The 18,768-nt window shown below is 42.2% G+C and overlaps 1 protein-coding gene across 2 annotated transcripts in view; it reads right to left on the minus strand.

Annotated features, from left to right (window-relative positions):
• The window catches only part of LOC144515243 (nectin 1b-like), an 87,220-nt gene extending 68,783 nt beyond the window's left edge, over positions 1–18,437 (minus strand). Inside the window, exon 1 of one of the 2 annotated variants that reach the window (XM_078245911.1) lies at positions 17,455–18,437. In XM_078245911.1, the coding sequence (XP_078102037.1) occupies positions 17,455–17,545 (91 nt within the window). In that variant the 5' untranslated portion in view covers positions 17,546–18,437. The remainder of the gene's footprint in view (positions 1–17,454) is intronic. The other variant, XM_078245912.1, reaches the window with a different exon arrangement.
• Between the last annotated feature and the right edge of the window lie 331 nt (positions 18,438–18,768).

Genomic DNA, 18,768 nt, shown 5'->3' on the forward strand with positions numbered 1-18,768 from the left:
GAACTCTGTTCAAGGTGTGTGGGAAGGCAAACCTCAAAAGGCACATAGATACATGTAAGCCTTTCATTCCTGGCTTTTGTTTATCTCGCAGGGAATTTTAAATGGATAACATTCATTATTCAAACAGTATTTGCAGAATACAGACTCTTAGGTGTGCTTAGTTTTGAAGATGCTCTTTGTGTAAATGTTAAATAAACCAGACCTTTGCTCCAGGGATTACCTTTTTAAATGCATGACTGTCACTCTCATACTCAATAGAGAGATCCTCCACAATAGGTCTATACAATTTAGTATTTTGTACACTGCTCTTCGATAGAGTGAAAGAACTGCTAATCCACCCATCACTTCCCCATTTTTTTATTTGCACATAATACCACTAGCCTTCTGTTATCAAACAGACTACTTTCCTTCACACATAATACCACTGTGGCCATTTTCAGAGCCCGCTGCACTTAACCAGTTCCTCCTGCTGTGATTGTTATGATTATTTTCATCTTGTGGCGATTGGGATTGAAGATGCCTAATTGTGCTGCAGGATTTTCTGAAACATAAAGAAATTTTCTGTGTTTATCCTTGGCAAAAGTAGGCTACAGCAACCAACCAGTCAAAGGCCAATGTTTTGTTGATTTGAAGTTAATGTACTGCAGAGGAGATATGAAAATGACAGTTTCCATGCAGGCAACTGCTGCTGCTGCTGCTGCTGCTGCAAACCATTAGGATGTTTATAGGACTGGTGCAATATGGGAGTTTAGTTTAGTTTTTTTTTGTGTTTCGAAATCATTGCCATAGACTCCTAGAGGAACTTAAATCTGCGATCCATCCAATTATTTTACAAATACATACTTTTAAAGAGAGTGTAACTTGGGGAATGGCCTGATTTTCACACTGGATGAGCATACGGTCACTATTCATACGTGAGAGGAAACATTAACAAATGTACCAAGGCTCAGTAGGGCTGGGCTTAGCTCTTTGTTTGAGTGATATGATATTGATTAATACAATCTTTAAATTGATCTTTTGATATGACTTTTCACCATGGAAAATGTTTTGACCTAGTGCTTTATAAAAAAGATATTTGAGGGTTGCTTCGTGGTTGTACAATTTACAGCATAAGTTCTCTGAGAATCTCTTTTATATCAAGCAAAATTGATAATTTTTCTAACCTCCTCGATATTAATTTGAAAATGTAATTGAATCAGGACCTTGTGAATCGGAATCAGGAAATCATTGGTGATACCCAGCCCTGGGGCTCAGTACCCTGATTTGTGTATGTTTGGGTTTACTATAATAACCTGGAGGGTACAAACAAGCAGGGTGAGTTCATTATCCCATACAGTTAAATAAAGCACACTACTTAGGTGCGTATGCCTGAACAAACAGCAATGTCTTAATCTATCTATGCGGTAAGTAGATGTATTCTCAGATGACACTGGATTTCTGCTCGATGGATTCTCCAAGCTCAAAGCGTGAAAAGCAGTTGTGGATGTGAAGATTCCCCTGACACTCATCCACCAATGATCAATTTCTCATCCTCCATCCTCTGCCCTGCCCTGCCCTCACACATCAGCATCAATCCAACACACATAAATACAGTGAGTGGCTTAATGCATTTTCCTCTCCAGGGATTCTGCAGACCAAAATGGTACCGGGAGGGTAAATAAATAAATATTGTGTTGAGTGGTGGAGTGGATTGCATTCTGTTGCAAAGTGAACAAGCTTTCTTCCCCCTGCTGTCCATGAAAAGGGAATCAAATTCTGTTTAGTATAGGCTTCTGAGCATAAACAGTCATGGACACGGTTGCAGAGGAGAGTCCAGACTTGGATGATAGTAGCTATAAAGCTGAATTCAAAAAAAGAGAGAGGAGGCAGGCGGCCCATGTTAAACAAATCAAAAAGGCACCACTGCATAGTCAGCATGTGCACTTGAGGAGGGGTAATTAGAGCCCTCCTTTAGTGTGGCCTCCATTCAAACTGCAATCAAGAGTTTGGCACAACAAGGAGCTAACTAGGTCTATCCACAGTGCTCCGCCATGACATAATCCTTTAGAAAGATAGTTTAATTCTCATCACTGCACCAGTTCACGTCAGGCTATAAATGTTTTGCCCCTTTGGCAATGACAGGACAGACAAACAAAACAACATGCAGCACAGCTTAAGGGGCAAATGTGAGCAAGACTGGCTGGATGAAACTTTACTTGGTCACTCTTTCATATAGCGTAACATCATACGATTTTGATTAATCTCTCCGAGCACATAATCTCGGCTGCTGCCCACCGAGCACATTGGTTCCCACCCCACCTCTGCACAGCAGCAGCTGGATAAGCTGTTATAGGACGAGGGGCGTGGTAGCGAATAGAACACATCCAGCGCTCAACATCATGCCCTTGACTGGAGAGCAGGCTGACTGGCTGGCTCTCTATCTCTTCGCACTGCTGAAAAAGGGGGCGCGGTCCAATTACAGGCACTGGGTACATTGTCTTGTTAACTCCAGCTGAGACTGTACATCTGGGCAGCTCAGAGATCAAGCGCTCGCTGGAGTTTAAATTGACAGAGCTACCTTTTCCGCTGTCACAGTCTCCTGTGTTACTCTGTCACTGGAAGGTGATGGAGGAGAAAAATAAGCTGTCGGGGCCATCTATGGAGATAGTGACGACATCAAAGTCTGCTGATTGTGACAGCCTTCGTTCTGACTCTTGTTAAGCAATCTGGTAGAAACACACTATAACTCAGACACCACAATGTAGTTGAATTTCATGAAAGAGGCTTGCACTTGCATCCATAGTTAAGTCTGTCTGCCATGACACATTGACTCCAGACAAACACACATTAACGGTCACATAAACACCTACTAAAGCTATGTATCCTGCCACAACAGCATTCCTGTAGCCTCATGGTTGTAATTGTGCTGGAACAATGTGTCAATTAATCCAGTTGGATCATTGAAAATGAATTGACAACAAACAGGATAATTTAGTAAAAAAAGAATATCAAACTTTCCATCTTCTGTGAAGGTTCTCAATCTACTATCTACTACTAACTATTTTAATAATTGAATAATCGGTTGAAGTTAAAAATTCTCAGATTCCAGCTTCTTAAATGTGATCATGTTCTAGTTTCTTCACTCCTCTGTGACAGTAAAATGAATAGAACAGCCTGACCGATATATCGGCAGGCCGATATTATGCATTTTCCAAACTATCGGTATCGGCATTTATAATGGCCAATAAATTAATATTTAAAAAATAAAATAAAAACGGACGAAACACCCTTCAACCGTGTCATGAGTGTTGGCGTTGCATAGTTTGCCAAAAGAGGGCGCTCTACAACGTCCCTGTTGGCAACTCGTGTTTAACCCTTTTAAGTTTCATATCTTAAGTTTGTATTTTTATACATTTTATTTATCAGAACTTTAATATATTTTGATGTTCCTCTGTTCTGTTGTGATAATAAAACAAACTAGTTTATTTTTAAACTGCATTATCATATTATTTTAGTAAGGACTCATAAATAACTACAAATAACTAATGTGAGGGAAATCTGTTTATGTTTTGTTACGTGTTTCTGGATTATTTTTTTAAATATATATCGGCCGATATCTCGGAATATCGGATTTTTAAATCACCAAATATTTGTATCAATATTGGCCTTAAAAATGCTTTATCGGTCGGGCTTTACTGAATATCTTTTGAGTTGTGGACAAAACAAGACATTTGAGGATATCATCTTGGGCTTTAGGAAACACTGCTAGACATTTTTCACCCTTTTTCTGACATTTTAGAGCCCAAACAAGTAATCTATTAATTGAGATAATAATTGACAGATTAATCGACAATTCCAGCACTAAGCTGGACCTTTGTGAAAGCAGTCATTCTTCATTAATTGATATTAAACATGTCAGTGTAACAGACCCCTGTGGCTTTGCTCTGAACTTGAAAGCCGAAATGGTTGCAGACATGATGGGAGCTACATTTCATCCAAACTCCGCCAGATTACTAATGAGCTATTGACCTATAAATGCCACTTCAGAAATGACAGCCACCAATTTGACCTTTAAAAGAGGAGTAAATATAAAGAGTGTCTCCCAAGGCTCAGCACTGTGCATGTGCCAGAGGTCAATACTGAGACTCCATTATAGCCATTTAAGTAAAACAGTCTCCTGGAATAAAATGCCACATTTAGCTAGTTGGCCAAATGAGCCTGTAGAACAGGCATGGAATATCTGAATGTTAAACAACACACAGGGCAGAATTGATGCAAGTGCAGCTGACAGTCTCAGGAGCAAGAGGCGACCTAGCCGTGCAGACCTCTGAAACACGCTTCGGTGTTAATTGGAAATACAGCCCAACTGCATCCTCACTGAGGCGTTTCATTGGAGAGGAAATAAGCAGGAGCAGCAAAATATACAAAGACACTCATGAGGATAAAGGAACACGGCTCAATATGATCGGAGCAGGCAGATGAGACGACACTAAATACACATCTGACTGAGGCAATACAGTAATCCTAACACAGACAAATAGCCCTTTGTTGAAAAATTCCCCTCGTAGCAAAAGTGAAATGTGTAATTTGTAATATTTAGGAACATTTGTTTCCCTCTGGACTCAAGAAATAGAAAGTAGTGAAAAAGTTACAGATAAAGTTTCCTGGGACATTCAACCATAGTATTTGTGTCAGATCAAATCCATGAAATTTAAATTTTGTATATAAATATATAAATAATATTTTCAGGTTGCGAGCTAAATTGAGGGCTTAACATGCTCTATGCCCCTCAGTTTTAGGAGAACCTTTCAGGCCCCATTGAATCCATTGGATCTAACATCCTAAAAAAGCTGATTTTATTTTATATAATTTTTTTAAAGCACTGAGAGCATCTGACCATCTGTTTCAGATGTATCATACAGGTGTATTACTGCAGACAAGTATCTCATAATACAGTTCTGGTGCCCCTATGACTGTCCAACACCCTACCCCCATTCCCTGACCTCTATTTCCCTGTTGGTCAGTCCCCAGCAAATCCGAAAAGCCTCCCAGCATCTCTATGGCGACGGTCCTCAGTCGAGCAGATGGCCTCAGTGTGCCGCGCAGCAATTAAAGAGGGAGCGCCGAGCGGGGAAAAGAAAGTGGGTCAGGATCAGGGAGAGAGGGGGGGGGGGGGGGGGGGGACAGGGCCGGCAACGTGAAGCTGCCTCTGCGCACGGACGTATGCATTTGTGCACTCTGTGGCGCACACACAAACACACACACACAAACACACATTCATGCCTGTGAGAATGAAAAGAGGGGTTAGAGCGACGGGGGACTGCCCCCAAATCTCACACACCGGTGAGAAGTCAGAAAACTTCCCCCGGAATTACATGGGCAAATCCTACAACCAAATCAATAGGATTAACCCTTTAAATCCCACACAACGACACACAGAATCAGCCCTATGTTATTTGGATTACTTCCACTGGAGCGCTACAACTCAGGAGGAATTGGTTTATTTTTTCTTCTTTTTTTTAAGCTCCACCAAAGTTTGAAACAAACAGCAGGGATGAAACCCACCCTGGCGATGTGGGGCAAATCCAATCAGTTTTACCCCCCCAACTACTTTCATCGCAGTCTATTGAAACATGGGACTCCAATTTTATCTCGACTTAAACCCACTTGTTCTAAAGATCTGATTGAGCTTCTGAATCGCTCATTACTCACATTAAGAAAGGCTTTAATTAAACAGATTCAGAGGACAATATGATCTTTCAGCACATTATGGAGCTTTTAATTTAATTTCCTGTTTTATGTGTCATCATCTTACAATTATGCAACAGGCAACGCGTTTGTTTGAAGATAGCTTTAATGGAGAATATGAGTTGGTGTAGGGGGGGGTCCATTGGCTTCCCGCATAGGAAAAAATAAAAGGCCTAATGAGCTGGAAACAATTTAATGAACTTTTATTTGCACAAGTCTTTTCTTCCAGCGAGCAGCCCAAATTGTGCCTTAATAGAACTTCAGCCAAGAACACTATTTCAAGGCATACTAGAATTACCTTTGGAACATAGCCTCATTCAGGAACAGCATGACCCTCACATCCCCCGCAGGGTCTACATGTATATCTCCATGTCCCCCTTTTCCTCTTTACATTTAGGCTGATATGTTTCCCTTGCAAATTTTCTTCCACAACTTAGGAAGAAAGGTACAATCCTTAAAACCATTTTGCAGAACAATTTGAAACTTGGCATCCTGAGAGGAATGAGAGTGCAGGCCAGAGGAGGGGAGGTATTTTAAGAGTTTTGCTGCGGTATTAAACAGCCCCTATATCAAATTCCTCATTCCAGCATTTGTTCCTCTGTTCCAGCATTTGTTCCTGTTTAACTTGTATTTTCAGTTTGATAATGCTGACAAAGAAGGTACACAGTGCCGGGAAAAACTGCATGCCAAAGTATCTAAATAAATATGTTAAAGTGAGAGAAAAAAACTCCAAGTCAGATACATCAATAAAGGCAGGGAACTGTACAGTTCACTCTCACTCTGTGACTGTGAGCTATGTGGGTGCAGGGTCAGTGAGTGGGTGTTCTTGTGGCCACTTATATCTGCATAACTTATCATCATAAAAATGTTAGAACTCATATGTTCGACACGTGGGCGGGAGAAACCCTTGACCCCACCGAGCCTTCCGTTTCTCTAGCCAGACATGACATTTGGCATCCTTATGGCTCAACTGACAATTGCTGTGAACTACAAAATGGCCCTGCGTGATTCCTTTATTGGTAACAAAGCCCTCTCCAGATTCTTGACTGGTTAATTCCACTTGCAAACCCGCAGCCAAGCAAGACGTGTGCTGCCAGAGTGGAAGCTCCCAAGTGTATACCCCTGGTAAAGTTATTCATCTGGAAGAGGCTGGAAGAAGTGAGCGGCAGGATAGAGGTGGGTGGGTGGGGATGAGGGGGGGGGGATACAGCAGGCATTTTATATGCAACTATTCTGCATTAGAGAGGATTAGCTTTAGGGGAAATAGTAAAAAGTAATTCAGACAAAATGTCAACGCCAACTAGTAGTCAGATGGAGGTCAACTATGACCTGGATCGTTCTCTAACCTTAAGCAAAGGTTTTTTTCCGGTTTCTGCGTCATACTTCACAGGAGTGGGAATAACCAGATGACCATGATATGATGTTATTGCGACATACTGCAATATTCTGCGATATATTGCAATTCATTACCTTTTTTCCAACATCAAATGTTTCCCAATTTCAAATGATGTCCGCAAAAGGAAACTTTGTCAACATCTGTTTTATTTTAAAAGATACATTTCTCTGTTTGTTCATCTCACTTCAATTAATTAATTATTGCTGCAAAATGGGTTTGTCAAGCAGACAAACTGACCATCGCATATATAATAATAGATCAATACTTGGCGTCTGTTATCGACACAGTATTGCCATGGAAAATATCGTGATACTATGCTGCATCAATTTTTTACCCACCCCTAATATTTCATAATCATGTAAACTCTTCAACTGTAAAATACCCTGCCTTAGACATATCTTTGTTGCATCTTAAAACTTATTTGATGAAACCTTGCCAAAGTACTTGCTTGTCATTTGTCCATGTAAAAATAGGGGGCAAATGTCTGCTGATATATCACTTAAGGAAAGTATCATATATTTTCCTATATAAATATGAACCTCATTGGATAGACTGGAAGATACAAAGGATGGTAGAAGACAGACAGGTACGGCAGCAGGTCCTCATGGGGGAGACCTGCTTTCCAGCCTGTCGGTCCTTAAAATAATGCATTAGGGATACTGCAACCGTCCTGTGTGCACTCTGTGTGATGGAGACCTTAAGAGTAGAGGCTATGTGCACATCATCCATCTATGAGTGTACAAGTCCCTTTGGTCCATGTTGCGTCTCGTAATAAATGTCAGGCGATATTCAACAACCTTATCGCAGTTTTCCTCATATCGTGCCACCCTAATTGAATGCATGTTCCACTTGTTTTTTTCTTTAGCCGGTATATGATGTAGGCCTACTGTATATGTGATAAAGTCAACTGCATTTAGAGGAGCAAATATAGTTTACACCCAGCACAACCGTACCCTACAGCTTTGCTGTTATGCATACAAGTCAATAGTTTAAATAGGTGCAGTGCTGGCTCAGACTCTGTCTGTTCCAGCTCGAGATAAAAGGGATAAACACAACCCCTCTCCCCACGCGGAAGAGGGACTGCTGGTTAGATTACTCACTCGCACACCTCTTTTTCACACACATTTAAATACAAAATAGCCACATACGTTGCAATGACATTTAAATAAAGAGAAGGCATACAGGAAGGAGGCGGAGGCCATTTGGTACACCTGACTTTCTGAAAACAATGCAACATTGGAGTCAAATTCAGTCAGGCTTGAAACTGGGTAATCAATAGCAGACTACATTAGTTGCTTCGGAATAGACCCTACTAACAAAACGTAAGGATCAATGGCAAACTGCAGGCCATTTCTGTGTTCATCTTCATCTGTTTCGCACATAAGTTGAAACATGTGCACTAACAAACTGAAAGAAAATGAAGAATCTCTACCATTCACGTAGGGTTGACCTCAATCTCAGTATAATGCCAAGCACTGGGAGTATAGTGTCAGCTGTGGTGCGAGCGGAGGGAAGAAGAATAGCTGAAATACTCTCAGACATGTTCACGTATAGGCAACTGAAATCCTTTTTAATTGAGCAATTATCTTTAAAGTCGATCACAGCAGGGGAAGGGTGCAAACACGAATGAAGGATGCACACTGGAGAGAGGGATATGACAGACACAGAGCTGACCTGTTATCAGTCATATTTCACTAGTCTGTCTGCACAGGACCAGGACACTAAGGAGCTTTGCAGCAGGCTGCAGCACACGGGAAGATTAGCTATATGTCAGGGAGAATAAATAAACCTGTGTTTGTGTTATCTAAGCAGACCCCCCCCCCCGTCCCTCATAAAACCAACGCCACTGCTGCCTATGCAACACCCCCCCCCCCCTTCCCCCACACCCATTTACAACCACGCTGTTGCTTTGAAGCGCAGTCAGTTCCCGGAGAGATATCAGTGCGGAATATTAAATGAGCGAACACCATCACTCATTAAAAAGGGAAACATTTCGTGGAACAAACCCCCTTTTGTATCAAGTGCTAACCAAGCCAAACTCTCAGCAAGAGCCATTCTCAAAGGCAGAGCGCGGAGACAGGAGAGGGAGGGGTGGATGGGGAGAAGACATAGATACAGGGGGAGCGGGGGTAAAGCCGAGTTTGTAGAAAGTAAAAGGGAAATGTAAAGTTCTGGCAGGAGATCAGCTCTGAGCCTCGTGAAGCCCTGGGTGCTGTGTAACAATGACGGAAATTCTGATACCGCTTTGATTCCGAACACTTCCGTCACGACAGATTGAAACCCGCTGTTACATTTTTAGAACTAGCTCAATATTTTCATTCAAGTGTGTACTGCAAGCTAATATTCCATTTTAGCTTCACCGCTGGAGGGCATTTATCAGTGGATGGCGTGTGCAGTGGGGGAGCTGGAAGGCTTGTAATGGGATTGACGGATATGGTTTTTGAAGGCAGTACGGATGTTTTCAGTCAAAAATTTAAGACAGTTTGTGTAAATATTCAATGTCCTATAAGCAGACCTGTTTGAGGTCACAAATTCAGTAAAGTGTCAAAATCTTTAGCAGAATTTGCTTTGCAGGATGGAAAAGCCACTTATTCAGCAGTCGAGTGTCAAAAGCACAAGAAGTCTCCAATGAAACTGAGAATAAACAGAGCTCTCAAAACACTTAGGGCAGGAAGAAAGAAACTCTGAAATACATTATTGACTCAGTTAAATCAACTAAATATAAGCTATTTAGGGCTGCAACTAACGATTATTTTCATTGGTCATTCATCTGTTGATTATTTTCTTGGTTAATAGATTAGTCGTTTGGTCTCTATAATGTCAGAAAATGGTTAAAAATGTGGATCAATGTTTCCCAAAGCCTAAGATGACGTCCTCAAACGTCTTGTTTTGTCCACAACTCAAAGCTATTCAGTTTACTGTCACAGAGGAGAGAAGAAACTAGAACATATTCACATTTAACAAGCTAAAATGACTCCATCTTTGCAGCTCTAAAATTCACAGTGGAATTATAAATTAGTGGCAAAAAAAAAAACCTTATCGACATTGTTGTCAGGGAGAAACTTTGACTAAATATTGAATGTATTGGCCCAATACACCAGCCAGCTGATGGGGCTGAGCCAGGACAGTAAGAGGCAGAGCTGCAGGCCAGCTCTTGTCAACAACAGACTGCACAAGTCAGCACAAAATCCAACTGAGTCAAACAGCAGAAAACATGGCAACAGCATCAACCAGTCCATCAAGTTTGAAAATGACTCCCAGTCCACCTCAACTAGTTCACAAAGTAGAGCAGCGAGTCAAACACAGAAGTGTGGACCAAGACAAGCACCAGCCAATGTAACACAACCTCAACAGTTATTTAAGCCAATCGAATTCCAGAAAACACACTGTTCTTTTTTCTGTGACACTACTTTATGCAGCCGACCTTCGGTAAAAAAGGCAGTCGGAATGACTGCCTCCCCGAGTTGATCAAAAAAGTGCCTCAGAACACACCGAAGCGACACCGACTTGAGCGTACGTTCTGTGCATGCGCGAGAAGTAATACGTCTCCATAACAGCAGGCGGCGCTTATCTGTATTGTCTCCCAAAAAATGAAAACCGGCAGCTGATTGGACAAACGCGTCACGTGGGCCTGGCTGCTCCCGGATTTTACAACCGAGCATAATGGCAGCTCGTTCGGAATATGATCTCATATTTTACGAAGATAGTTCACCGAAACGTGTTTCTGAAAACATTTTAAGCGAGAAATAGACCATGCAGTTGCTGAATCTGTCTTCATTTCAGATCGACAAAGGTCAGTTTAAAAGATTTTCGTCTGATTTCGAGAGGCGTTAGTCACATCATTTCCGGGTTAGCGCTCCACCAATCAGATTGGCCACTGAGTCCAACTGCCCGCCTTCCGATTCAACATGTCAAATCGGCCCAAATGAAGGCCAACGGCTCCTCCGACTGACGAAGGCACGGAACCCACCGAACAGACTTCGAGTCACTGACCTCGCCAGACTGTCTGACGGCCGATAATAGGGTTGGTGTGTCAGGGCCTTAAATGGAGGCACATCAGCCCGGTTGCCTGTTGTAAATTGACTTGTTTCAGCACTGATCAGATCTGCTTTATTTTAAAGGCGTACAGCCTTAGTGGGAAGACCAGGAATTATCTACTCTCTCAATCCCACATCAGCCCATGACTAAATGCCCCAGTTGTAAACCCAGACAAAGCATAGCATTCCCAATTGATTTCTTTTGTTAAAGTGGCGCAGCAGAAAATACAGGACGACTGCATAAAAACGTTAAAATGATGCGTTAAAAGGCAGCGCTCACTTCGCACAGCTATGGATGTAGTTTGTGTCAAAAAAAAAATACGATTTGCCTTAAACTGAAATGACTGACTGTAGGTAGTAACTATAGTAACTGAGCTCTAAGGGAGAAATAGAGAAAAGAAACTCCACAAGCTATTGGCAAGCCAAGACGCAGTCACATAAAAACAGTGCAGACTGTCAGAATCTCTCCAACATGGGGAATTATTTACTTTTTCTTCAGGGAAGATTTACATCAACGCAGGAATCATAATAAGCCCATCCTCAGATGTTGGAACAGCTATCTGACAAACTGCAAGTAAACTACGGAACAAATGTAGTCAGTTAATGCCATTCTCATTCTCAAGAGCAGGAATTTAACCATTTAATCCCTTGACAAGGATGGACTAAATAGAAGAAAACGACTGGGCAGATTAATGCCAAATCAGAAAGGCTCAGGGCGAGATTTGATTCCCTTTATCGATTTCCTTTTTTTCCTTCCTTTGCTGATTCTGCGATTTGAGTTGAAACAGAGACGAATTTCAAGGATTTTAAAGCAGAACATTGCAGCTGCAGCTTCCTGATAAACGTGTTTTCCATCCTGATCCAACACGGTGACTGTCTGGTGTGAAGAGAGCAAAGGAGCAGGAGAGAGGACACCAAACAGACACCACACACCTAAATAACAACCGAATGAAAACACTGCATATGATACTGAACTGCATGTTCTGACACAACAAGCTATCTGGTAACCTTAGACAGCCGGTGTCTGGGACAAACATTACTTGTGATATTTGACTATCCTTCCATATCCCCAAAAATCGCTTCATTCACTGATCCAACCTATTTCATCATCACAGAGACATGCAGACGAGCTCACTCGAGGCCCGGAAACAACCTTATCATGCCTAAAATGCTGCATTAAAACTACAGGCTCCAGACAATCAGAGGTGAACTTAATTTAACATTCATCCAGTCTTTAATACTATTTGTGCAGTCATCCGATACACGCAGAGAACACTCCATTTTGTCCTAACCTTTCCATTATTTAGGTTCAGTGCTTATCGTCATGTTTTATTTATCTATTTTGGGATACGCAGCCATTATGCGGAGACCACGGTGGCTGGAAATGTGCACCATGAACTTACAAAGAAAACTGAGGATGTGCCTCTTTGGATAGACTGCTGTGATGCATTGCACACAACTTAGATTAGCTAATTTGAATATTTTGCCAAAGAAAAGAAAAATCTTTGAAATTAATGAAGGGCAAGTCCATTTCCAGAATCATAACAGAGGGAAGTACGCTTTACAGAGACATTTCACGCAGTGTTTGGAGAAAGATTTGCAAAAGAGCTGACAGCAAAACCACAATGAGCTCAATTCTCAAAGAGATGAAGTTTGAGTGGCCAAGTACCTCCATTAGTTTCACTGGCAAAAAGCAAAGCTTAATTTCCTGTCAGCTCCCCTCAAGCTAGTCTCCCAGGACTCGGAGCTCTCTCTCCCATCCATCACCTCAGCAGGGACCAAAGGGAGACTCCCCAAAGGACTGAGGATCAGAGCAATTTGCATTCACACTCAAACCATCAAAGCCGAACAATCCCATAGTGACTTTCTCTCACAACTGTCATCCCAATGAAATGTGAAATGCCACGACCGGCAATTAATAATAATTAATTTATAATGTATACTGTTTATTGATCCCCAGTGGGGAAATTACAATTTACTCTGTTTGTTAGAAAACAGTAGTATTCATTCCATTAACCATCTTAATGAAACATTTGCCTGCCTGTTTCAGTGCTCAACATCAAGCGTGTAGTATTTCAACACTATTTATGAACATGAATAAATAAATATATAAATATATATATATATATATATATATATATATATATATATATATATATATATATATATATAAAAAATATCCTCAGACCCCGACTGCCGGGTCAATCAATCCAACGGAGGTACGTGACATTTCAGGTAGACTTCGATGTGCTTTAAATGAGTCTGGAGAACAAATACACACTGCAGCGGCACAGCATGTGACCGGTTGTCATGAGTCAGAATGATCTGTTGTGCGTCAGGCTTCGGTGACAAGCTTGGGCATAGAAATCAGGCAGTTAGCTGCGCAATTAACCCTAAAGAGCCAAAACAATAAAGCTGTCTATCAAAAAGGAAACGGGAAACATCACCCGTGGTTCACTTCTCTCACATCTCTCAGGGGACACCATGAGAAGAATCAAACAGCAGATAAACACAGTTAAAGGGCAGTGACACAAAACAATGCAGTGTTGAGAATTAGTAGAAAAACTTACTACTAGGGCTGCAACTGAAATGTATTGTTTCATTATCGATTAATCTGCTGATTAATTCTCCGATTAATCGATTAATAGTTATAAAAACCTATATAAAATGTCAAAAAATGTCCCAGTTTCTCAAAGTCCAAGGTGATGGTTTTAAATGTCTTGTTTTGTAAGTCCAAAACCCAAAGATATTCAATTTACTATGATATAAAACAGTAAAGGAGTAGGGTTGGCTACCGATTAGAACGCAAATTTCGGTTCCGACTGAAATATTTTCCCTCCGTCGCTCCGGACAGCGGCAGACTCTTTTTTTTCCTTCTCCCTTTTCTGCCGAGTGGCGCACGTGCCCGCTTGCGGTGTGAAGCGCGTGTCTATTCTCGACATGCACTCTACTATCACTGCTGATAGACGGCTTTTTGTACACACTAGTCTACTGTTAGCTAGCTATCGTAAATGTCGGCTACTTTTAAAATGCCATATTTTCCCTCTGGGCTCACCAAAACGGACGTAAAGGCATATCAACCATTCACTGCACGTGATCGCCGGTAAACATATTACACTTGCTCTGCTAGTTTTTCGTTCAGGACAAGACCCTGTAGCCTGGTGGTGGGGGAGGCTGGACAGAATCCCCAAATTTTCTGCCCTTTCAAACTCCTACCTGTGTGTACAGGCCTCTTGGACACCATCTGAGATAGTTTCTCCTGTGCAGGACATGCCATAAGTCAGGAGAGGTGTAGTATCTTGCCAGAGAAGGCAAATTTGGTCATTTTTCTGCAAAAGAACTGCTAAAGTTTGAAGCATACCAACTCAACAACATTTTTTTTGTTGTTACTTGTGAATAGTGTAACTGTTATTTGTTAAATTATTGTAGTTATGTGTTAGGTGACTTAGGTTTACTTATTATATATTTAAGTACTTTTAAGGCAGTGGTGGCCTAGAGGTTAGAGAAGAGAGCTTGTGAGCTTTTTTTTTATAAAAAAAAACAAACAAAAAAAACTCTATAATCTTTGATGATTTTTCAGTTTTTCAGGAATCGGTTAGGAATCGGAATCGTTTTAAAAGTACCAGTTCGGCATCGGAATCGTAAAAATTCAAACAGTACCTATAAAGGAGTGGGGAACCTCCATGTTTGAAAGGCTAAAAACAGCATTTTCTGTCATTTGTTCATGAAAGATTACTTGATCGATTGATCGCTTATCAAAAAAGTTAGCAATGATTTTTCTGTCGATCGACTAATCGACTGGTCGACTAATCGCTGCAGCTCTATACTTGCCACCAAACGTAGAAGAGAAACTCGCGAGGGACTGCATGAAATGACTGACAGACGTGAACAACAGGGGTCTTCAGCAGAATGATTTCAGTCGGCATGCTGCCAAGTCATTACAAAGATTAGAATTCACAACTACACAATTTACCTTCCTGAATAATAGTGCATTCAGAGTTGATGCTCGTCCGCCATTCAGCATTCATTTCCCCAATGTTTAATCCAACTAAGATGAGGAATTAGAGCTGGAAAATCTCTTTGTGCCCCCACTGAGAGTGATATCCATATGGGCTCGTACAGCCCCAGTACCCGAGGAGGGAGCCCGGCCATAAACAGCCACCTGGTTGCTAATTCAATTCACAGTCAATTAAATATCAAACTGGAACACTGGAGAGAGCGAGTGCTAATACAAGAAAGCACAAGCAGAGCTGCCGTTATTATTCACAGATCCATTATTCTCAATGTTGCTTTTATTTGATAATCTGTTTGGCGAGCAGCTCGGAACATTTTCTGTTTATGAATTTGGCACTCTTGTGCTTTCTACAAAACGCTTATTACCATGACAGGCACACATGGCTTTCCCTGATGGATAACTGCGACTTGCATTTGTTAAGGCCACTCACCCACTTGTTTGTGCGTCTGTAATGAGGGAAGGGTCTGGAACATGTTGTATATCAATTAAGTCATCAAAGACAGTGGGCATTTATTTTACGCCCTTTAACCTCAGGGTGAAAGACCAGATTCTTGTTTTTGCATGTCAAAAGAAACGGGCCCAAACAACTGCTGCAATAAAACATTTTCCGAGGCCTTCCCCTCATGAGGATGTCTGAAACGCATGAATTGTGCAGTCACTTTGGTTTTAAATTAAATACAGCAATAAAAAAAAGAATAAAAGGGGGGAAAAAAGGGCTATCCGTACGATGTCTAATTAGGCTGAGAAAACACCCCCTCTTTACTCAAATAAGACATTTCCAGGACACTTTAACTGCAATTTTTGAGACATGTTCCACTCCCCTTGACTGAACAGCTTCAAAAGATTTCCACCGTGAATCCCAAGGGAACCAGTTAATCCTGATCTTCTCCACAAGCAAAGGGATCATCTCAATATAAATCAGACAGGGCTTTTTGATCAAAGTATTCAATCAGTCTTAAACACATGACGCCACAAGGAGGCTCACTGCGAACAAGGTCAATGAGCTCGAAGGGGAGGGGGGGGGACGACAACCAAGATGTGACAAATAGATTCGCCCAGAACATACTTTTTAGACTCATTAGACTAGGAAAGGGTCACCAGAGTAAAACATCAAGTAAACCTGTACAAGCTGCAGTCTGTCAGAGAAAATGACGATACCTGTGCCATTCCAAACATCATCTGACATTTCTTGACCACACTTGACCCTCGGCCGTTCCTTTCTTAAAATAGGGGCACCAGACCGAATTTACTTGTCCACGATGTTAACAAGCCGGTAAACTTTCAGCTAAGCCTTAAACCCCCTCTGGATAATGGATCACACACACACACAAACACAAACACACACACACACAGGTGTATACATGATGGTTTATTGTTGGCTTGTTTTGTTTTCTAATTAGAAGCTTGTCAATAGAACCAGAATAATGATGCTCCTTCCGATTAGAGTCCAATACACATTAAGCAAGTGCTTCAATAATTAGGCTCACTTGAGGAAGCTTTAATGCCAGGATGATCAATGTCAAATTATCACTCATTTATCAACCACCAGTGTCCTTCCTCAGCACCTCATCCTTTCACCCAAACACACACACACACACACACATATAGGAGGTAGCCTACACATACTCGATCTCTCGCCATCTCCTCAAATCTATTAAGGTATTCAGGATGATTTCTCAAAGTGTGACTGGAGCCGGAGACAAATGTCACCACATCGTGAGTCACTCTTGCTCAGAAAATATCATGACTGCGTATGAAAACAACAAAAGGCCTGTGGGTTTGATTCTCAGTTTAAAAAAAAAAAAAGGAAGGATTTAGCCACCATGACTCAATCCGAATCATTTGCAACATTCAACTAACAGGACAGGAGCTGGGGATAACATGGCCACAGGTTGCAATTACCATTCAGGAGCACTCTGTGGCTCCGAGTTGCCATTCCAATGACATATTGGAAAACTTGGGGACTGCTTGGCCTGCACGGTTCGCACACATCGCCATCTGCCTGCTGCCCGGGTAACTTCAGTACTTTGCAGCCAAATAGCCTATGCATTCTGCAGTCGTTTTGAGTGGGTTGGATTCTTTAAGACCGGGCACACTTTCTGCACATCTTGTTGCAAAACAAAAACCACGCCATGGAATCGATCCACCCGTTGCATGAATCAAGTCTGTGTTATTGCAAAAATAAAACACGCAGCACACACACACACACACACACACACACACACACACACACACACACACACAGAGTGGAGCAGGGAGGTGATGATAGATTAGATTACCATGTGTTGGATGATTCCCCGCTGAAGTCTGCGGCTTACCTTGGACGTGCAGCGCTAGCAGGAGTATCCATATCCCCACACACATCGCCATGGCACCTCAACTATCCGCCGGATCTCGTTTGATAACCTGAGGGGTGGATGAACGGGGGGGCTCACTCGAGACGACAAAGACCAAGCATGCAACTTGTGCAAATCCCACTTTGGTCCAAAACTAGTCGATCTCCCTCACTGAGCAGTAGGAGACTTTCGTAAAACTAGAGGATCGGTGTTGCGCTTCTCCGTGCCAAAGCATCCAATTTCACGTCTGCGACGATTTCTTGGCTGGCTGGCAGAGTTTGCTCTAAGTAGAAACCTGGCCCGGGTCCGCCGAAATGAAAAATGAGATCCAAGCGGCTGCCGATTTGACCGGTTTAGGTGATGGGAGTATTCTGGGAAACAGCAGGCGAGGAGAGAAGGACAGTTGGGTTTTTATCAAAGCAGCTATTGGAGTTTAGGCATGTAGCCTTTGTTGCTCCATGCATCCAGCGTCCGCAGCGGCTGTACGACTCTCTCCCTCCGCACAGGCTCAGGGATCAGAGGTAAAGTGGGCGGGAGGTCCTCGATCGATGCTGGGAAGTTTGCCAACACTTGGAGACTTCCTTCGGGGAAATGTCGCCTTTTTTTCTCTTCCGTATGCAAAAATGGACAAGGCACCTAACAGATGATCTGCTTGCACCGTCCCTGTTTTGAGTTCCGTAAGTTCCCGGTTCTCCCTGTGTGCAGCCGGAGAGATCAGCACACTACCAGGCCGGTGAAGTTGTTGGAACTCTGGGAATGGTGGGATGGATGCGCACCCTCTTTTCCTCGTTCTGTTATTTTTTTTAATGAAATACAGTGTAGCTTTATCCTGCTATACGCACAGCCCCGCTGATCTGCCAGTGCCTCCACATACAGCGTGTTGTGTTGCCGACTATTGCTGAGGATTTGGGAGAGATCGGGATCGGGTGACGTCGTGCAAGGGAGGAGCCTGCAGTGTCCTGCAAAAAGCAAAAGCATCGCCTGGAAAAACTCCAGCAGCAGCCTGGTTGGTGGTAGCCCCCTAGGAAGTGACTCTCAAACTTTTTCTTGAACACCAAGGGTCTTTCAAATTACTCGTTTGGAGCAGGAGGTTGTGCAATTTTGCGCAAAGGAAAAACACATTTTAGGAGAATTCCGATATAGATCCGTCGAAGAGACAGGGTGGGGATGCGGTAGAGGACATAACAGAGTGTACAGTCATGCTCTAGTGAAATGATGCACTCATATGTTGAAACCCCTACAAAGAACCCTTTGAGA

This window comes from Sander vitreus, chromosome 3 (genome assembly GCF_031162955.1).
Source record: "Sander vitreus isolate 19-12246 chromosome 3, sanVit1, whole genome shotgun sequence".
NCBI classification, from domain to species: Eukaryota; Metazoa; Chordata; class Actinopteri; order Perciformes; family Percidae; genus Sander; species Sander vitreus.